The sequence below is a fragment of the Bos mutus genome, chromosome 9 (genome assembly GCF_027580195.1).
Source record: "Bos mutus isolate GX-2022 chromosome 9, NWIPB_WYAK_1.1, whole genome shotgun sequence".
Lineage (NCBI taxonomy): Eukaryota > Metazoa > Chordata > Mammalia > Artiodactyla > Bovidae > Bos > Bos mutus.
In genome coordinates, this window is record NC_091625.1 from 87,637,386 (window position 1) to 87,656,563 (window position 19,178).

The 19,178-nt window shown below is 42.9% G+C and overlaps 1 protein-coding gene across 5 annotated transcripts in view; it reads left to right on the plus strand.

Annotated features, from left to right (window-relative positions):
- PLEKHG1 (pleckstrin homology and RhoGEF domain containing G1) overlaps window positions 1-18,838 on the plus strand; it is a 249,046-nt gene extending 230,208 nt beyond the window's left edge. For all 5 annotated transcript variants that reach the window (XM_070376861.1, XM_070376859.1, XM_070376858.1 and 2 more), the window contains 2 exons: window positions 6,385-8,005; window positions 15,279-18,838. In XM_070376861.1, coding sequence (XP_070232962.1) covers window positions 6,385-8,005; window positions 15,279-16,342 — 2,685 coding nt within the window. In that variant the 3' untranslated portion in view covers window positions 16,343-18,838. The remainder of the gene's footprint in view (window positions 1-6,384; window positions 8,006-15,278) is intronic.
- The last annotated feature ends 340 nt before the right edge of the window (window positions 18,839-19,178 follow it).

The window sequence follows — 19,178 nt, forward strand, 5'->3', positions numbered from 1 at the left end:
CCTTTCTCCCAGAATATACACAGAATGTCCATTCCAAAGCTGTGTCGGTGTGTGTGTGTGTGTGTGTGTGTGTGTGTGTGTGTGTAGAGAAGGAAAGAGATTTAGCTCACATGTAAACTGAGGATGTCCAAGCTGGCTTTAGAAAAGGCAGAGGAACCAGAGATCAAATTGCCAACATCTGCTGGATCATGGAAAAAGCAAGAGAGTTCCAGAAAAACATCTACTTCTGCTTTATTGACTATGCCAAAGCCTTTGACTGTGTGGATCACAATAAACTGTGGAAAATTCTGAAAGAGATGGGAATACCAGACCACCTGACCTGCCTCTTGAGAAATCTGTATGCAGGTCAGGAAGCAACAGTTAGAACTGGACATGGAACAACAGACTGGTTCCAAATAGAAAAAGGAGTACATCAAGGCTATATATTGTCACCCTGCTTATTTAACTTCTATGCAGAGTACATCATGAGAAACGCTGGGCTGGAAGAAGCACAAGCTGGAATCAAGATTGCCGGGAGAAATATCAATCACCTCAGATATGCATATGATACCACCCTTATGGCAGAAAGTGAAGAGGAACTCAAAAGCCTCTTGATGAAAGTGAAAGTGGAGAGTGAAAAAGTTGGCTTAAAGCTCAACATTCAGAAAAGGAAGATCATGGCATCCGGTCCCATCACTTCATGGGAAATAGATGGGGAAACAGTGGAAACAGTGTCAGACTTTATTTTTTGGGGCTCCAAAATCACTGCAGATGGTGATTGCAGCCATGAAATTAAAAGATGCTTACTCCTTGGAAGGAAAGTTATGACCAACCTAGATAGCATATTGAAAAGCAGAGACATGACAAAGGTCCGTCTAGTCAAGGCTATGGTTTTTCCTGTGATCATGTATGGATGTGAGAGTTGGACTGTGAAGAAGGCTAAGCGCCGAAGAATTGGTGCTTTTGAACTGTGGTGTTGGACAAGACTCTTGAGAGTCCCTTGGACTGCAAGGAGATCCAACCAGTCCATCCTGAAGGAGATCAGCCCTGGGATTTCTTTGGAAGGAATGATGCTAAAGCTGAAACTCCAGTACTTTGGCCACCTCATGCAAAGAGTTGACTCATTGGAAAAGACTCTGATGCTGGGAGGGATTGGGGGCAGGAGGAGAAGGGGACGACAGAGGATGAGATGGCTGGATGGCATCACTGACTTAATGGACGTGAGTCTGAGTGAACTCCGGGAGTTGGTGATGGACAGGGAGGCCTGGCGTGCTGCTACTCATGGGATTGCAAACAGTCGGACACGACTGAGCCACTGAACTGAACTGAACACGTCCATATGTGCGTGTATTTGTTTATTCCTAGTCCTCAAGTGGCCACAGTTTTACTATTTGGAAAAAAGTGAACAAAGTATTAAATGACTAATAAGACTTTTTATTGTTAAATCTTTAATAGAAAAATAACATTCAGGATAAAATTATATTCTTGCCCTCGCTGATAGACAGACAGGCAGGTTGGTAGGCAGACAGACATATTAGTAGGTGAATACTCCAAGCTTCCATAGGCAGACAGAATATTAGTAGGTGGATATTCCAAGCTTCCATAAGCCTCTTGTCCTTATCCGTCAGAGGGCAGACAGAATGAAAACCACAGTCATAGAAAATTAACCAAACTGATCACATGGACCACAGCCTTGTTTAACTCAGTGAAACTATGAGCCATGCCATGTAGGGCCACCCAAGATGGACGGGTCATGGTGGAGAGTTCTGATAAAACGTGGTCCACTGGAGAAGTGAATGGCAAACCACATTAGTATTCCTGTCTTGAGAATCCCATGAACAGAATGAAAAGGCAAAAAGATAGGACACTGAAAGATGAACTCCCCAGGTCGGTAGTTGCCCAATATGCTACTGGAGATTAGTGGAGAAATAACTCCAGAAAGAATGAAGAGACAGAGCCAAAGCAAAAACAACACCCAGTTGTGGATTTAATTGGTGATGGAAGTAAAGTCTGATGCTGTAAAGAGCAATATGCATAGGAACCTGAGATATTAGGTCCATGAATCAAGGCATATTGGAAATGGTCAAACAGGAGGTGGCAAAAGTGAATATCAACATTTTAGGAATCAGTGAACTAAAATGGACTGGAATGGATGAATTTAACTCAGATAACCATTATATCCACTACTGTGGGCAAAAATACCTTAAAAGAAATGGAGTAGCTATCATAGTCAACAAAAGAGTCTGAAATGCAGTATTTGGATGCAATCTCAAAAATGACAGAATTATCTCTATTCATTTCCAAGGCAAGTCATTCAGTATCACAGTAATCCAAGTCTATGTTCCAGCCAGTAATGCTGAAGAAGCTGAAGTTGAACAGTTCTATGAAGACCCACAAAACCTTCTAGAACTAACACCCAAAAAAGATGTCCTTTTCATTATAGAAGACTGGAAAGCAAAAGTCGAAAGTCAAGATATACCTGGAGTAACAGGCAAATTTGGCCTTGGAGTACAAAATGAAGCAAGTCAAAGGCTAACAGTTTTGCCAAGAGAATACACTGGTCATAGTAAACACCCTCTTCCAACAACACAAGAGAAGACTGCACATGGACATCATCAGATGGTCAACACCGAAATCAGATTGATTATATTCTTTGCAGCCAAAAATGGAGAAGCTCCATACAGTCAGCAAAAACAAGACCAGGAGTTGACTGTGGCTCAGATCATGAATTCCGTATTATAAAATTCAGACTTAAATTGAAGAAGGTAGGGAAAACCACTAGATCATTCAGGTTTTACCTAAATCAAATCCATTACAATTATACAGTGAAAATGACAAATAGATTCAAGGGATTAGATCTGATAGACAGAGTGCCTGAAGAACTATGGATGGAGGTTCATGACATTGTACAGGAGGCAGTGATAGAGACCATCCCCAAGAAAAAGAAATGCAAAAAGGCAAAATGGTTGTCTGAGGAGGACTTACAAATAGCTGAGAAAAGAAGAGAAGCGAAAAGACAAAGGAGAAAAGGAAAGATAGACTCATTTGAATGCAGAGTTCCAAAGAATAGAGGGAGAGATAAGAAAGCCTTCCTCAGCGATCAATGCAAAGAAATAGAGGAAAACAATAGAATGGGAAAAACCAGATATCTCTTCAAGAAAATTAGAGATATCAAGGGAACATTTTATGCAAAGATGGGCACAATAAAGGACAGAAATGGTATGGACCTAATAGAAGCAGAAGATATTAAGAAGAGGTGGCAAGAATACACAGAATTATACAAAAAAAGATCTTCATGACCCAGATAACCACGATGGTGTGATCACTCACCTAGAGCCAGACATCCTGGAATGCGAAGTCAAGTGGGCCTTAGGAAGCATCACTATGAACAAAGCTAGTGGAGGTGATAGAATTCCAGTTGAGCTATATCAAATCCTAAAAGATGATGTTGTGAAAGTGCTGCACTCAATATGCTAGCAAATTTGGAAAACTCAGCAGTGGCCACAGGACTGGAAAAGGTCAGGTTTCATTCCAATCTCAGAGAAAGGCAATGCCAAAGAATGTTCAAACTACCGCACAATTGCACTCATCTCACACGCTAGCAAAGTAATGCTCAAAATTCTCCAAGCCAGGCTTCAACAGTACATGAACCATGAACTTCTAGATGTTCAAGCTGGATTTATCCCATCAGAGGAGCCAGAGATCAAATTGCCAACATCCACTGGATCACAGAAAAAGCAAGAGAGTTCCAGAAAAACATCTACTTCTGCTTTATTGACTACACCCAAGCCTTTGACTGTGTGGATCACAACAAACTGTGGAAAATTCTGAAAGAGATGGGAATACCAGCCCACCTGACTTGCCTCCTGAGAAATCTATATGCAGGTCAAGAAGCAATAGCTGAATTGGACATAGAAAAACAGACTGGTTCCAATCGGGAAAGGAGTATGTCGAGGCTGTATATTGTCACCCTGCTATTTAACTTATATGCCAGAGTATATCATGAGAAATGCCAGGCTGGATGAAGCACAAGCTGGAAACAAGATTGCCAGGAGAAATATCAATAACCTCAGATATGCAGATGACACCACCCTTATGGCAGAAAGTGAAGAGGAACTAAAAAGCCTATTGATGAAAGTGAAAGTGTCTTAAAGCTCAACATTCAGAAAACGAAGATCATGGCATCCAGTCCCATCACTTCATGGGAAATAGATGGCAAAACAGTGGAAACAGTGACAGACTTCATTTTTGGGGGCTCCAAAATCACTGCAGATGGTGATTGCAGCCATGAAATTAAGACACTTGCTCCTTGGAAGAAAAGCTATGACCAACCTAGACAGCATATTAAAAAGCAGAGGCATGACTTTGTCAGCAAAGGTCCATCTAGTCAAAGCTATGGTTTTTCCAATGGTCATGTATGGATGTGAGAGTTGGACTATGAACAAAGCTGAGCACCGAAGAATTGATGCTTTTGAACTGTGGTGTTGGAGAAGACTTGTGAGAGTCCCTTGAACTATAAGGAGATCCAGCCAGTCCATCCTAAAGGAAATCAGTCCTGAATGTTCACTGGAAGGACTGATGCTGAAGCTGAAGCTCCAATATTTTGGTAAACTGATTCGAAGAACTAACTCATTGGAAAAGACCCTGATGCTGGGAAAGATTGAGGGCGGGAAGAGAAGGGGATGACAGAGGATGAGATGGTTAGATGACATCACCAATTCAATGGACATGAGTTTGAGTAAGCTTCAAGAGTTGGTGATGGACAGGGAAGCCTGGCGTGCTGCAGTCCATGGAGTCGCAAAGAGTCAGACACGACTGAGCCACTGAACTGAACTGAATATCAAGGTAATAGGTATCCCAGTTTCATTGATCAGTGATGAAAAGTTCTTGTTAATTTGACATTTCCAATAGGTTATGCTAGTGTTTTGACCAGAAAATATGTCGCTGGTAATAATTAGGTTGAACCTGTCCTAACCCTTTCAACTCTTTGAAGCTAATCCCAATACCCACAGAGGATATCAGAGGGCAGTCTGCTCCCTGCATGCACAGTTGAGCTCCATCAGGAAAGGTTCCAAGTTATTAGAGACTCATTGTTCTCTCTGATTAAAAGTCATTAGTGTCACTCGTACTTACTTCCTAACAGACATCTAAATATTAATTAAGTGTATTCTGAAAGAAAGTAAAAATTTCATTAGTTCAATAGTGGATTAAATTAACTTCCTGAAACAAAGGCTCTTTTGCCTAGAATCTATAAACCAAGGCAGTGCAAGTCAGGGTCATGCAGTTTCAGAGATTTAAAAGAAACTCTCAAAGGACATAGTCAGATCACTGACAGAGGTGTTTCTGGTACACCAATAACCAGGATGAGACTGCTAAGGATCAAGCCCCAAAAAGAAACCAGATACCATGGCCCTTGACACCTATATATGTTCATTTGTATAATGTTATTTTCCAAGAGCATATCAAAATGATTTGAAGTATCTGACAGTTTTCTGTATTTAGCTGATTCCCTGCAGTGGGGTAAGGTGACCTGGGTTTGCATCCTAGCCTTTCCACTGACGAGGGAGAGTTAAGTTACTGAACCCTAAGAGCCTAAATGTGCTTACTGTGAAACTGGTACGTGCGTGCCTGTTTGCTACGTTGCTTCAGTCATGTCCACCTCTTTGCGACCCTATGACTGTAGCCCACCAGGCTCCTCTGTCCATGGGATTCTCCAGGCAAGAATACTGGAGTGGGTTGCCATGCCCTGCTCCAGAGAATCTTCCTGACCCAGGGATTGAACCTGCATCTCCTGCAACTCCTGCTTTGCAGGCGGATTCTTTACCACTGAAACTGGTACAATCATATCCACTTCAAAGAGTGATTATGAACATGCAGTTTGGAGAACGTCTTCAAATAGCTGAGCCTGCTGCTGCTGCTATGTCGCTTCAGTCGTGTCCAACTCTGTGCGACCCCATAGACGGCAGCCCACCAGGCTCCCCCGTCCCTGGGATTCTCCAGGCAAGAACATTGGAGTGGGTTGCCATTTCCTTCTCCAATGCATGAAAGTGAAAAGTCAAAGTGAAGTCGCTCAGTCATGTCCGACTCTTAGCGACCCCATGGACTGCAGCCCACCAGGCTCCTTGGTCCATGGGATTTTCCAGGCAAGAGTACTGGAGTGGGGTGCCATCGCCTTCTCCGATAGCTGAGCCTATTTCTCAGTAAACATCAGTTCCTGTCCTTTCTGCCCCTACTGCAAAATATTCAATGTGATTTCAATTCAGTTAAAAATCAACCATGTGTCCTGATGATTTTCTTTAAGAATATCACGTCTAGGGGGAAAGACAATGTGTAAATACAGGAGACTATTCTGAATTACGTGACCTGTCGGGGGTAATTCAATCGGTATGTTTCTCTCATCCTCAGGTTTCCAGAGAGGAAGGGTCTCCCCAGTTGACTTCAGCAGGGCCCTCTCCTGCCCAGCGGAACAGTCAGCCAAGCAGTTCGACCATCCTGAGCGTGCTTCGTGGGGGTGGGGCTGTCAGAAACATCTGGACCGACCACCAGATCCGCCAAGCCCTGTTTCCCAGCCGAAGGTCGCAGGAGAACGAGGAGGATGAAGACGACTATCAGATGTTCCTGCCATCCTTCTCCTCCTCGGATCTGAACTCAGCCCAGCTGTGTGAAGATGGTACTTCTAGTCGACCTTGCAGTTGGCACATGGGACAAATCGAGTCCTCCGAGACCTCCAGCTCTGGCCACAGGATTGTGCGGCGGGCCAGCAGTGCTGGCGAGAGCAACACGTGTCCCCCTGACATAAGAACTAGGGACAGTGGTGGTTCTCAGTACAGCTCCCGGAGGGAACTGCAGGGTGACCCTAAAACAGAGGGGCAGGACGGGACAACTCCCTACGGGTCCTCTATAGAGTTGACTATAGATGACATAGACCATGTCTATGACAACATAAGTTACGAGGACTTGAAACTGATGGTTGCTAAACGCGAAGACGCTGAAGTCAGTCCCCAGAAACCAGTCAGGGACTCTGTTCGCCCCAAGAGCACCCCAGAGCTGGCCTTCTCCAAGAAGCCAGCGGGGCCTGAGGAGGAGAGCACATTGCACCCCAGGAGAGATGGAGCCCTCCCGGCCGGGGAGGCCTGGAACCAAAGCATGCACGACCTCCAGGTGATGGAGGAGAATGTCTATGACACCATTGCGCTCCCGGAGGCGCCCTCCCGGGACTTCAAGGGCAGCAGCCCGAAGCGTTCTGCAAGGAGCACCTTCCTGGGCTTGGAGGCCGACTTGGGGTGCTGTGATAGTCTGCGGGCCTCTGCTTCCCAGGACAGCCTCCAGTTCAGTGAGGACGAGGCGCCCTACCCGCCAGGCTCCTCTGATAACGATTATCTGAGTTTGCTCTATAACTCCTTCGGCTGCAACTTGGCCCTAGCGGATCGGTCCATCTCTGATAAACTGTCTGAAGAAGTAGATGAAATCTGGAATGACTTGGAAAATTACATCAAGAAAAACGAAGTCAAAGCCAGAAACCGGCTCCTGGCCGCGTTTCCGGTTAGCAAAGATGACGTGCAGGAGCGGCCGCTGGCGGGCAGTGCCCCGGAGCTGAGCGCGCGCTCCCCGCTCTCGCTGGCCGCGGGCCGGGCTCTCCTCGCGCCGCCAGCAGACAGGCCCGGGCCAGCCCCCTGCGCCCTGGACCGAGCCCCAGCCTCCAAAGACAGCTCCTGCCTGAGTCTCCACCGGCTGTCGCTGGCCAGTGACCTGCCGCCCGCAGAGAGTCCCTATGATGTGGCCGGCGGCAGCCTGTCCCCAGCGGACCTAGAGAACCCTGAGCCCGGGCTGGACAATGTAGACAAGACCAGGAGCAGGGTTTTCCTGATGGCCAGGCAGTACAGTCAGAAGATCAAGAAGGCAAATCAGCTGCTAAAAGTGAAAAACCCAGAGCTGGAACAGACGCTCAGTAGCCAGCCGCAGAAGCCCGCGTCCAAGGACCTGGCGGCCATCCTAGAAGAGAAGAGGCAGGGCGGGCCCGCCATCGGTAGGTCCCAAGCAGCCCTTCTCTTTCCGAGGACCGGCAGAGAGTCGCGCTTAGGTTCTAAATGCCCCTAGCACTGTGAGGATGCTGCCACCCCGATGTTCATTCTCACAGCGAGACCACAGGCTCACTGACACGCAGACGAAGCACCCACCCCATCACACCAGTGGGTCTGGAGGGTTTCCTGGTGTCTGTGACGTCATCACTCCAGATATACTGTTTGAAGCAGCTTTGTCTAATTTAATCTGAGGTTGAAAAATAGCCTTCAGTTTCACTGGTGGCATCTACAGCTTTTTCCCTGTGCATCAGTGTGTTAGAAGGAGTGGCTGGGTAGCGGAGTGAAGAGTTTAAAGTTTGGACACACACGGAATAGGATTGCTTTTTGCTCCAGAATCCCAACAATAATGCCTACTCATCCTAACAAAGACAAAAAGGAGTCCCTTCTGCAGTTTTTAAAAAACTGTTCATACTAACCCAGCTGTTTTTCATTTGTTACTTTTTTTTTTAATAGCTGCTATAATCCATCTGATACTATGTCATTTGGTATTCTTAGGTATGCTTCCAAGGAATTTAATTCTTTTAGTCAAGCCTCCTTTGGGGGCAGAACTAAACCAGGATCACAGGTGTGATATTGGTACCATTAGGGTTGAAAGAAAGAGATAATCATGTTTGCCTTTTTCTCAATTATAAAGAAGTACAGGGAATTCCCTGGTGGTCCTGTGGTTAGGACTTGACACTCTTACCACAGGATCCCAAATCCAATCCCTGGTCAGGGAACTAAAATCCTGCTTGCCTCAGGACATGGAAAAAAATATACATATCCCCTGGCTAAATTACACAGGGTTCTTCATGGAAGCCGGGCATCTATGTGAATAAAGCTCAGGATTGCCATGGAAAGAAAAAAACCTGAGGGTGCTGTCACCTGAGGAGTTTTTCACCTCCAGATTCAGAGATTTCTGGGGTTAGGCTCAGGAATCTGAGTTTTGTAAACTGTGGACTTTCCATCCTCTTTTAGGAATCCCTGCCATAGAACTTCTGACTAAGAACTGCCTCTGTATCAAGTGAGAGGAGACAGTTCTCCAACTAGAAGTAAAAACCAGATGGCTCACTATCTGGGCATGTCTTGTTAATTGGCTTGATGGCAACATGGCTCATCCGGCCAGCTTGATGCCACTGACTTCCTGTCTTTGGGACTGCTTTCTTATGTGGGAACCAGAGAATAAGAAGCAGGTATCTGAGTCCTAAGTGAACTCAACAAGTTGCATGACCAAAATCTGTAGGGAAAAAAATTTTTAAGTTTGGGAATGTTTAAGAATTTTCATACAGTAAGATTTCTTAACATTTAGGGATGTTAAGCCCTGGAAATGTGACCTGAAGGATTTTACAAACTCTTTGACTTGTTCTTCTTTTTAAGTAAAATAAAGGTTAAAAGTGATGTTTATACAAATATGATAAAGGCTGGATCGCATATATTTTTCTCTTTGCAATAACATGCTTGAATTAATTCACGTCCCTTTTCTAACTCTAGTGTTGCTAAACTGGTTTGTTATTACATGTAGAACAAGTGACTGAATTCCAGCTGCAGGCAGACTGTTTTAGAGCATAAGTGGCGTATTGGCAATGCAACCACTGACTGAATCCAGGCTACGGCACCTCAGAATGAGAGCAAATACCATAGTGAGGTTTCACTTGAGAATAGATTGATTAGGCCAGCACATTGTCCTTTAAAAAGAGGTAATTGCTTGAGGCACATTGTTTGGAATATGGACCATCCATTAACCATACAAAGTTCTAACCCTGGTAGAAGCCAGGTCTCAATACTGAATCATGAGAACTCAGTACAACTTTGAATAGTCCTTATTATCCTAGGGCTTCCCTGCTGGCTCAGAGGTTAAAACATCTGCCTGGAAGGCAGGAGACCAGGGTTTGATCCCTGGGTCAGGAAGATCCCCTGGAGAAGGAAATGGCAACCCACTCCAGTACTCTTGCCTGGAGAATCCCATGGAGGGAGGAGCCTGGTGGGCTACAGTCCATGGGGTCACAAAGAGTCGGACACGACTGAGTGACTTCACTTTCACGTTTACCCACCTTTTAAATATTAAGTAGATTTCCTTTTGGGGTTTTCTTTTGCTTTTTTCCCCACTTTTGGTTTGTTCTTTTTGTTTTGCCTACTGGTGTCTTCCTGGGCTCCTGTAGGATCTTTTTATTTTTCAACTCTGTGTCTGGGCCCTTTCTCCACGTGGTGGGCTACCATCAACATTCTCTCTAAGAAAGAGATCTCTCCAGAGTCACCTTCTGAGAATGGTGTCTCCCCCTGCTGGCTGGCGGGAGTATGTCCCTAGGGCCCGCCTCCTCTCAGACCTGAGGACTCTTCCATCTGGGTGGATCGAGACCACTTCCTGTGCCCACCAGGCTTTCAATCAGTTGACATGATGACTCCTTTTCTCTCTCTTGTTTATCTGGGCACAGGACGTCATAATCGAATGGACCGATTCTCCAGACTTCTCCGTATGGGCCTTGCCACTTTGCCAGGAGCTTGCTCTCGGTGTTGTGCGGAAGGAGGAACGCCCTATTCACCTGCTGAAACTCTCCAGCACCTTTATTGAACTCTCTAGCCGGGGTCTACAGGCCCCGGGCCGGGCCACACTTCCGCCTATAAGTCACCCAACCAGGTCTAGTCCCTCCCACCTTTTGGAGCGCATGCTGGCCATCTTGTCCCATCAGGCCTTCCTCCTGACAGTCTTAGAGACCAAAGAAGCTTTGGGTTCCCTTCCCACCCACCACACACACAATTTTTTTTTTTTTTTTGGGTGATATTTTACGTGGGAGAAGACTCCATAAAGGTTTGAGGAATTTTCCTCCTTGTATAAAGTAAGAAAGGCAAAATAACATTTTGTTCTCTACACCCAAGCAACATTAGAAGCATCGATTTTAATCCTGCCTTGAAAATATTCTATTTCATACTTCTATCAATAAGAATCACTTCAAATTTTTGTCTGTAATGACAAGAATTTTCCCTTCTAAACTTACAAAAAAGAAATAAACCTGGGCTTGTAGAATACTGATAATGTACTTGGTCTATAAGGACTGTTAATGCCTGAACTAAGAAAGAGGAAGAATGTTGATCCTGCTGACTTCTACTAAGTTTTCTAGGCTAGAGGTGTCATCTTGAGCTGGCTATTTCCTATATGTCTGACTAAGGGACTCTATTTCATGACAGCCTATTGCTCTGAAAGCTTGTCTCACCTTCTTGTTAGCATCAGGCAAGTTATAGACTTTCTTAGAATGTCAAGCTGAGACCAAAAAGACACACACACTAGTCACAGAAAATTGTCTACTTATGAGATACTTTTTATTCCAAATTTATAAATGGTCAGCTTTCTATTATCTGAAGATAAATTGTGCCCATTATAAGTTGTATAAAATATATGTGTTTACATAGCATTTTACTAACACCTGTCGTTCTGCTGCTCCTTTTCCTGCTAAACCTGAATTCTTGGCTGCCTTTCCAGTCTTAGTGGTATAGTCTTAAGGAAGGCACCTTTATGTTTAACATATTTAGAATGAACAGAGGCTGTCCAAAAATTCTGAGTAATCAAGTAGTTCTTGAGACCAATTTCTATCCAGAACTATGTTTTGATTTCAGTGGGGATTGTTCTGTGGCGGAGTAGATGGAATAATAAACCAGCTTAGATAAAACAGCTACCAACACAAGATTGTGTGAACGAATGCATATATACATATACAAGCAACAGCTAAATATTATGGTGCATACTAGTATATAAGACTTCAGAGAAATAAGTTAGAAAAGGATCTATAGAAGTGATAGGGCTTATAGAGGGTCTTAAGAGGTAAATTGATTAAGGACTTGATTAAGAAAAGGAAGAAGAACTGTGATGAAGAAAAAAGCATGAGAAATACTGTGACTATTTTGAATAATACATGGTTTGAGATTTTTCTGGGGTTTTGTTGAGATGTTCTAAAAATCAAGAGCTAACAGTTCTTATAAGACTTTGGAGTTAAATTTTGGTGCTGCAGTAGTTTAACTGAATTTTTAAAATTAGCCCTCACTGTTCTCTCCCAAATTGTCATTTTCTTGGAAGCTTGTGAAAGTACAGAGCCTTCCTAATTGAGCTGTAGCACCAGGCTCAGAGCCATGGTGTAGGTGAGAATGGCTCAGGAAGAACCATCTTGACTTTCAGGTGGGACTGCTAACCAAACACAGGCCTAAAGTTCCAGCTGACATTGGCTGGGTTTCATAGTTGACTAAACGTTGTATATTTCAGGATGGGTAAGTCCATGTAGGTTTTCAGTCTCTTAAGGGGTTCAGTTCAGTTGCTCAGTCGTGTCCGACTCTTTGCGACACCATGAATCGCAGCACGCCAGGCCTCCCCGTCCATCAGCAACTCCCGGAGTTCACTCAGACTCACATCCATCGAGTCAGTCATGCCATCCAGCCATCTCATCCTCTGTCGTCCCCTTCTCCTCCTGCCCCCAATCCCTCCCAGCATCAGAGTCTTTTCCAATGAGTCAACTCTTCACATGAGGTGGCCAAAGTACTGGAGTTTCAGCTTTAGCATCATTCCTTCCAAAGAAATCCCAGGGCTGATCTCCTTCAGAATGGACTGGTTGGATCTCCTTGCAGTCCAAGGGACTCTCAAGAGTATTCTCCAACACCACAGTTCAAAAGCATCAATTCTTCGGTGCTCAGCCTTCTTCACAGTCCAACTCTCACATCCATACATGACCACAGGAAAAACCATAGCCTTGACTAGACGGACCTTTGTTAGCAAAGTAATGTCTCTGCTTTTGAATATGCTATCTATATTGGTCATAACTTTCCTTCCAAGGAGTAAGCGTCTTTTAATTTCATGGCTGCAGTCACCATCTGCAGTGATTTTGGAGCCCAAAAAATAAAGTCTGACACTGTTTCCACTGTTTTCCCCATCTATTTCCCATGAAGTGATGGGACCAGATGCCATGATCTTCGTTTTCTGAATGTTGAGCTTTAAGCCAACTTTTTCACTCTCCACTTTCACTTTCATCAAGAGGCTTTTGAGTTCCTCTTCACTTTCTGCCATGAGGGTGGTGTCATCTGCATATCTGAGGTGATTGATACTTCTCCCAGCAATCTTGATTCCAGCTTGTGTTTCTTCCAGTCCAGCGTTTCTCATGATGTACTCTGCATATAAGTTAAATAAGCAGGGTGACAATATATAGCCTTGACGTACTCCTTTTCCTATTTGGAACCAGTCTGTTGTTCCATGTCCAGTCCTAACTGTTGCTTCCTCACCTGCATACAGATTTCTCAAGAGGCAGGTCAGGTGGTCTGGTATTCCATCTCTTTCAGAATTTTCCACAGTTTATTGTGATCCACACAGTCAAAGGCTTTGACATAGTCAATAAAGCAGAAATAGATGTTTTTCTGGAACTCTCTTGCTTTTTCCATGATCCACCAGATGTTGGCAATTTGATCTCTGGTTCCTCTGACTTTTCTAAAACCAGCTTGAACATCAGGAAGTTCACAGTTCATGTATTGTTGAAGCCTGGCTTGGAGAATTTTGAGCATTACTTTACTAGCATGTGAGATGAGTGCAATTGTGCGGTAGCTTGAGCATTCTTTGGCATTGCCTTTCTTTGGGATTGGAATGAAAACTGACCTTTTCCAGTCTTAAGGGGTTACCAAATCTTAATTAGTATCAAGAGTCTTTACTATGCCTTTTAAGGAGTTCAAGTTTTTGTTACTAGATATTCTAAGCTAATAATCTCTGTCCTTCAAAGGAATTTGGACTCAAAAGTCTAAAGGATCTGAATGAATGCAGGACCTAAAATGAGAAGATAAACACTATTTATCCTGATTCCGGGGACTAAGGGGCAAGTAATTTTGAGGAAGTTTCAGCACCTTGTTGTCTGTCCTCACAGAAGACAAACTTGAAAGAAATGGCAGGAGCTCAATTAAATGTTTAGTTTAACTTCAAGGAATGATTTACTAGAAATAGAAATGGCTTCAAGTAGGAGATATGCTGTCACTTCCTGGTCCTTATATACAGGATAGATAGCTTCCTTTCATGGGGACTTTGTAGATGTGGTCTGAGCAATTTATAGGATTCATGGAATTCTTGGATGCTACAGTGGTCATATGGGTACCTGGACCGGAAGGTGGGGGGAGACAACTTTTGAAATTGATGTCTCTGGGCTCTCTCTCCTAGATCATTCCTGACCCAACAGAATTCTCTATCCATATCTTGGTTCTGTTAATGTCTTTAGAAATGTCTGTACTCTGGGACTTCCCTGGTGGCCCAGTGGTTAAGACTCTCTGCTTCTACTTCAGGGAACAGGGGTTTGGTCTCCAGGCTAGGGAACTAAGATCCCACATGCCACCTGGCAGAGCCAAAAAGCAAAAATTGATAAATGGAAATGTCTGCACTCAGAAGTGGAGCAGAGAGGATAATGGCCTCATAGCTTAATCTGAAATGGCAATGGCTTTCATGGAAATGGTGGCAAAATCCTGTCCTGTAACCAGTACTAGAGAGCATTATATTATGGATTATATGTACAGGATGATTCATGCTTAATGTCTTGAAAGCCAAGACATTAAGACTTGGAAGACTTATCTTGGAAAACTTCAGTGGCCTGCTTCTCGGTGATGGGAAAGGAGATGTGGGTCAGTCGGGATGTGTGGTCTTGAAGTCCTGGAAGTAAGGACCTCCTGTCAACATCCCCAGACAGTGGCAGTGGGCGGCTGCCTGGAAACAGAAAGTACAGGAGCAGCCGCTAGAAGCAGACTCTTCCGGTAGTAGTAGTCTGAGAGCAGCCAAGCCTGTGAGGCAGGGTTAGTAGCCATTGCACGGTGGGTGTGCTGCTTTTAATGACTACTTGAGTTATTTTTTGTTGACCAGGGTTTAAGTGCTGACTTTCTTATTTTTATGATTCCTGTTTTATGATCCACTGACACTATTCCATGCTCGTAAAAAACACTAGAAATTTTCATTACGAACAGGGAACCCTTGCAGACCTGCTGTTGAAATAAAATAATCCAGAATTAGGTCAAATTAAATGAAGTTTTAGGTGGCTTTTTTTTTTTTAGACTGTGTTAGTTTAATTAATTAATTAATTTTGTGTTGCTTAGCATTTGATGATTTCTCATCCTCAAACTTTAAAGTCCTGTCTACTGTTTAAATATTTTAAATACGTTATTAGAACATTCTTAGTTTTTTAATCTTCACATGCAGAAATGATTCTGTGTATATTTATTGTTTTAATACTTTCCTTCCAGGTGCCAGGATTGCTGAGTATTCCCAACTGTATGACCAGATTGTATTTAGAGAGACCCCCTTTAAGACTCAGAAGGATGGCTGGGCCAGCCCTCAAGACCCCTCCAACCTCAGCTCTGCATCACCTTCCCATGCCCAGCAAGGTAGCGAGGACTGGCTTTTGCATTCAACCTATAGTAATGGAGAGTTAGCTGACTTCTGTCCCTGGCCAGAACAAGACTTAAAGTCAAAATATCCCATCTTAGAGATCAATGCAAGAAGTACCCCAAAACAACTGTCTGCAGCTTGCTCTGTGCCTTCTCTTCAAACCTCCGACCCTCTGCTGGGCTTCATGCAGAGACACAGCGTGGTGGTCAGCCAGCCAAACAAAGAGAACTCCTGCCAGGGCCATCTTTACAACTCTCTGGGTCGGAAAGGAATCAGTGCTAAATCTCAGCCTTATAACAGGTCCCAATCATCTTCCTCCATCCTGATAAACAAGTCTGCCGACTCCATCAACTACCCTAGTGACGTGGCAAAGAAGCAGCCTGTCTCTCTACACAGAAGTTCAAGGTGGGAGAGTCACCAGGACTTGCTGCCAAGTATTGCTGACTCAGGTCAACAGGGCCTTGAAAAACGCTCAGATCTCACACTCCAGGACTCGCAGAAAGTTCTGGTAGTGAATAGAAATTTACCTTTAAGTGCTCAAATGGCTACCCAGAACTATTTTTCCAATTTCAAAGAGACTGAAGGAGACGAAGATGACTATGTGGAGATCAAGTCAGAAGAAGATGAGTTTGAGTTAGAACTGTCTCACAGTCGGAGGAGGAAATCTGACCCAAAGATTACAGACGCTGACTTTGCAGATAACGTCTGCAGCCACACGACTTCTTACCCTTTGAATAGTCCGTGCACTCCAAAAAAGCCAGTAAGTGGCAAACTTGGGATTTCGCCGTATCTGACGCCATACAATGATCCCGACAAACTGAATGACTATCTCTGGAAGGGCCCATCTCCCAATCAGCAAAATATTGTCCAGTCTCTAAGGGAAAAATTCCAGTGTCTTAGTTCAAGCAGCTTTGCCTAAAGGTTCTTAAGAGTAGCTGTCTCAATTAACTTCTTACTATGCTCGTGAGTTACAGATTCTGAGAGGTGTTTTGTATGCACCAGATTAAAACAACTTTGTAATAACCAGAGATGTAAAATATACTTTCTTTAATAGCACAATTTTTTGAAACGTCTGGTGATCAGCCAGGATTGTACTGTAGCAAATGTCAGCACGTAACACTGTTTTCTGATGCTGATGGTCTTCATGTTTCATGTAAGTCAATCTTCCTTGAAAATTTTTAGACTTTTTTTTTTTAAAACATGATGGCCATGGTATTTTTTTCCCCTTCTCCTGACAATTAGTACTAAGACTTTAAGAAATACAATAATCCTCTCCTATTACCTGGAAGCCACTAGTTAGTTTTATCCTAGGACTCAGAGGCGACAAGGAAGGAAAAAGAAAGGAAACTAAAGCCGTTTAAAGGATCATGCTTACCTGTGACATTTCTGTTAAATTCATGACAAGACCCTAGAAAACCTCAAATGAGGGATCTCTAATCAGAATATTGTCTAGATACCCATTTTAGGGTTTCTATGCTGACTTCCTTACATCAGGTCATTATAGTGCAGAAAGTGTGTAATTATTGGAAATTAGAATGTAATATGACCAATCTTCTATAAGCAAAAATTCTTACCTGTATTCCTGAACAAAGCCTGAAGAATGTGCTGCTCATGATGTATTTTATGTTCCATGGGGTTAAATGAATGATTCCCTTAATGGTTTAAAACCAAGTGCAAGAAAATGCAAATCGACTTATTAGAGAAGATGGGTTGACATCTGGTTACAACTTGATTATCTCATCATGTGACAGTTGGGGGTAGGGAGCAGATAGAAACCTCCACTACTTCTTATGCCTGTTTTTAATCAACACGAAGTAAACCATAAGCTAAAACAGTGTCCTTTAAAGTTAGCCTTCCCAGAGCAGCTGTGCAGATGCCCTTTCACGAGTCTTGTGCTCATCCCGATAACCTGAACCCAGCCTTGAGGATTTTATTGAGGGCCATGACATTTATTTTCTAATCCAGACATAATATGGCAGTCTTTTTTCATTGTTTGGGGGCATACAGAAGAGCAGAATCTTTGGTCACTAAGTTCTGACTAGTCATATCTTACTTTCATGTTGTAATTGTGGCCTTTAAATAGCAGTTCATTGTGATATTATGACTGATACAACTCTTTACAGAAGGGAACAGAAAAACAAAAGCAAGACCTTGTGAGTGAAACACAAAATTAAAGAAGCTGAAGAGAAGAATGATAGCGGATTTATTGCTGCTTTCTAAAAATAGTTTTTTGAAGACTCCAGTAAATGAAAAAAGAATATTTTCTCAAACAGTGGCCTTTGCATTCTCATTTTAGCTACATTCTGTGGTCCCTTCCCCACCCTCTGTTTTCATCTTAAAAGATATGCTAGTCTGTATAGGGAAATGGGATCTGGGCTTTTCATTTAAAGATAAGCAATGATGTTGATTTGAATCAGTACTTTGAGTCATCTTAGCATAATTCTTTTTTCTCTTTAAGTGCTATGCCTCTTGTACTTAAGAACATAAAATGTGACCATCCTTATACACAGGTACCTAACGCATTCCTTTTCTAAGTAACAAAAACATAACCCATATCTTCTTTTTCCGTACTGTACTTTCTTCTTGTAGCTTATAAAACAAAGTCCATATTGACGAACAGTTTTCTGGAAACATTTCTTCTTTCATGGCCTTTCTTTAAACATAACATGAGTTTTCAAGATGAAGCAGTATCAGAAAAGAGAAGCATTGTAACAGAGTGTGGATTCTCAGACTTGCTAGAGATATGTGTAAATGTGTTTACAAAACAAAGTTACCTGACTTTCTTGTCCCAGGAACACAGTTTCCCAGTTCTGCTTTTTAGTTTGTAAGACCCAGATTCTGTATTATCCATATACTCTGGTGTCTTACTCTCAGAAATTATTAATTCTCCACACCAGTCCTGTTGCACGACTTTGATATTACTTATAGGAAGACACCCTGCTGCACGAAGGCTGCTGTCTTACTGTATAAAATGTCTGTATGGTTGTCTTTAGGTTCTAGGACAAATCTGTAGTTCTGTACACCCCTTCTGTCAGCCAGGATGCAGATTTTGAGATCTGTGTGTACATATATCATCAGGTTCATATTTTCCCTCAAAGTTATCCATTGAGTGCTCTTGTTTAAAATAGTTTCAAAAAAAAAAATAGTTTCTTCGGGAGGTGGGGTAGGGATGTATATAATTGCAGGGAAAGAGTTATATGTACTTAAGTGTATGTCAAGTTCTTATTAGGTCTCTGTACTGAAGATTTAATTGTTTTTATAAGTTCACTTTTCACCTACTCTGTTCTTTGTGCAAAAAAAAAAAACAAACAAAAAATATCCATGCATCTTGGAAAACAGTTTAAATACTGTATATAAGATAATGAAAGTTAGTAATGCTCATTATTTAATAAAGTTTGTAAAATACAAAGCAAAATACAGTGTGAATTAGTGTGTTGATTCTAGAAAGATCAAGATTTGTCTGAATTATACTACTGTACTACTTTGCCTCGTCTTAGAAAATAATTAGAAAATGTGTAGAAAATAACTCAGGGTGGCATTCCCTGGTGAATCAGTGGCTAGGACTCCATGCTTCTGTTGCATGTGGGGCACAGATCTGACCCCTGGTCAGAGAAATAAGATCACACATGCCTCTCAGTGTGGCCAAAAAAGAGAGAGAGAGAGAAGAAAAGAAGTGTTATAACAGCAGCCTGTGACAGACCATTTTCTATATCTTTTGATTACTTTTCAAATATTAAATTTAGCCTGAAAAATTC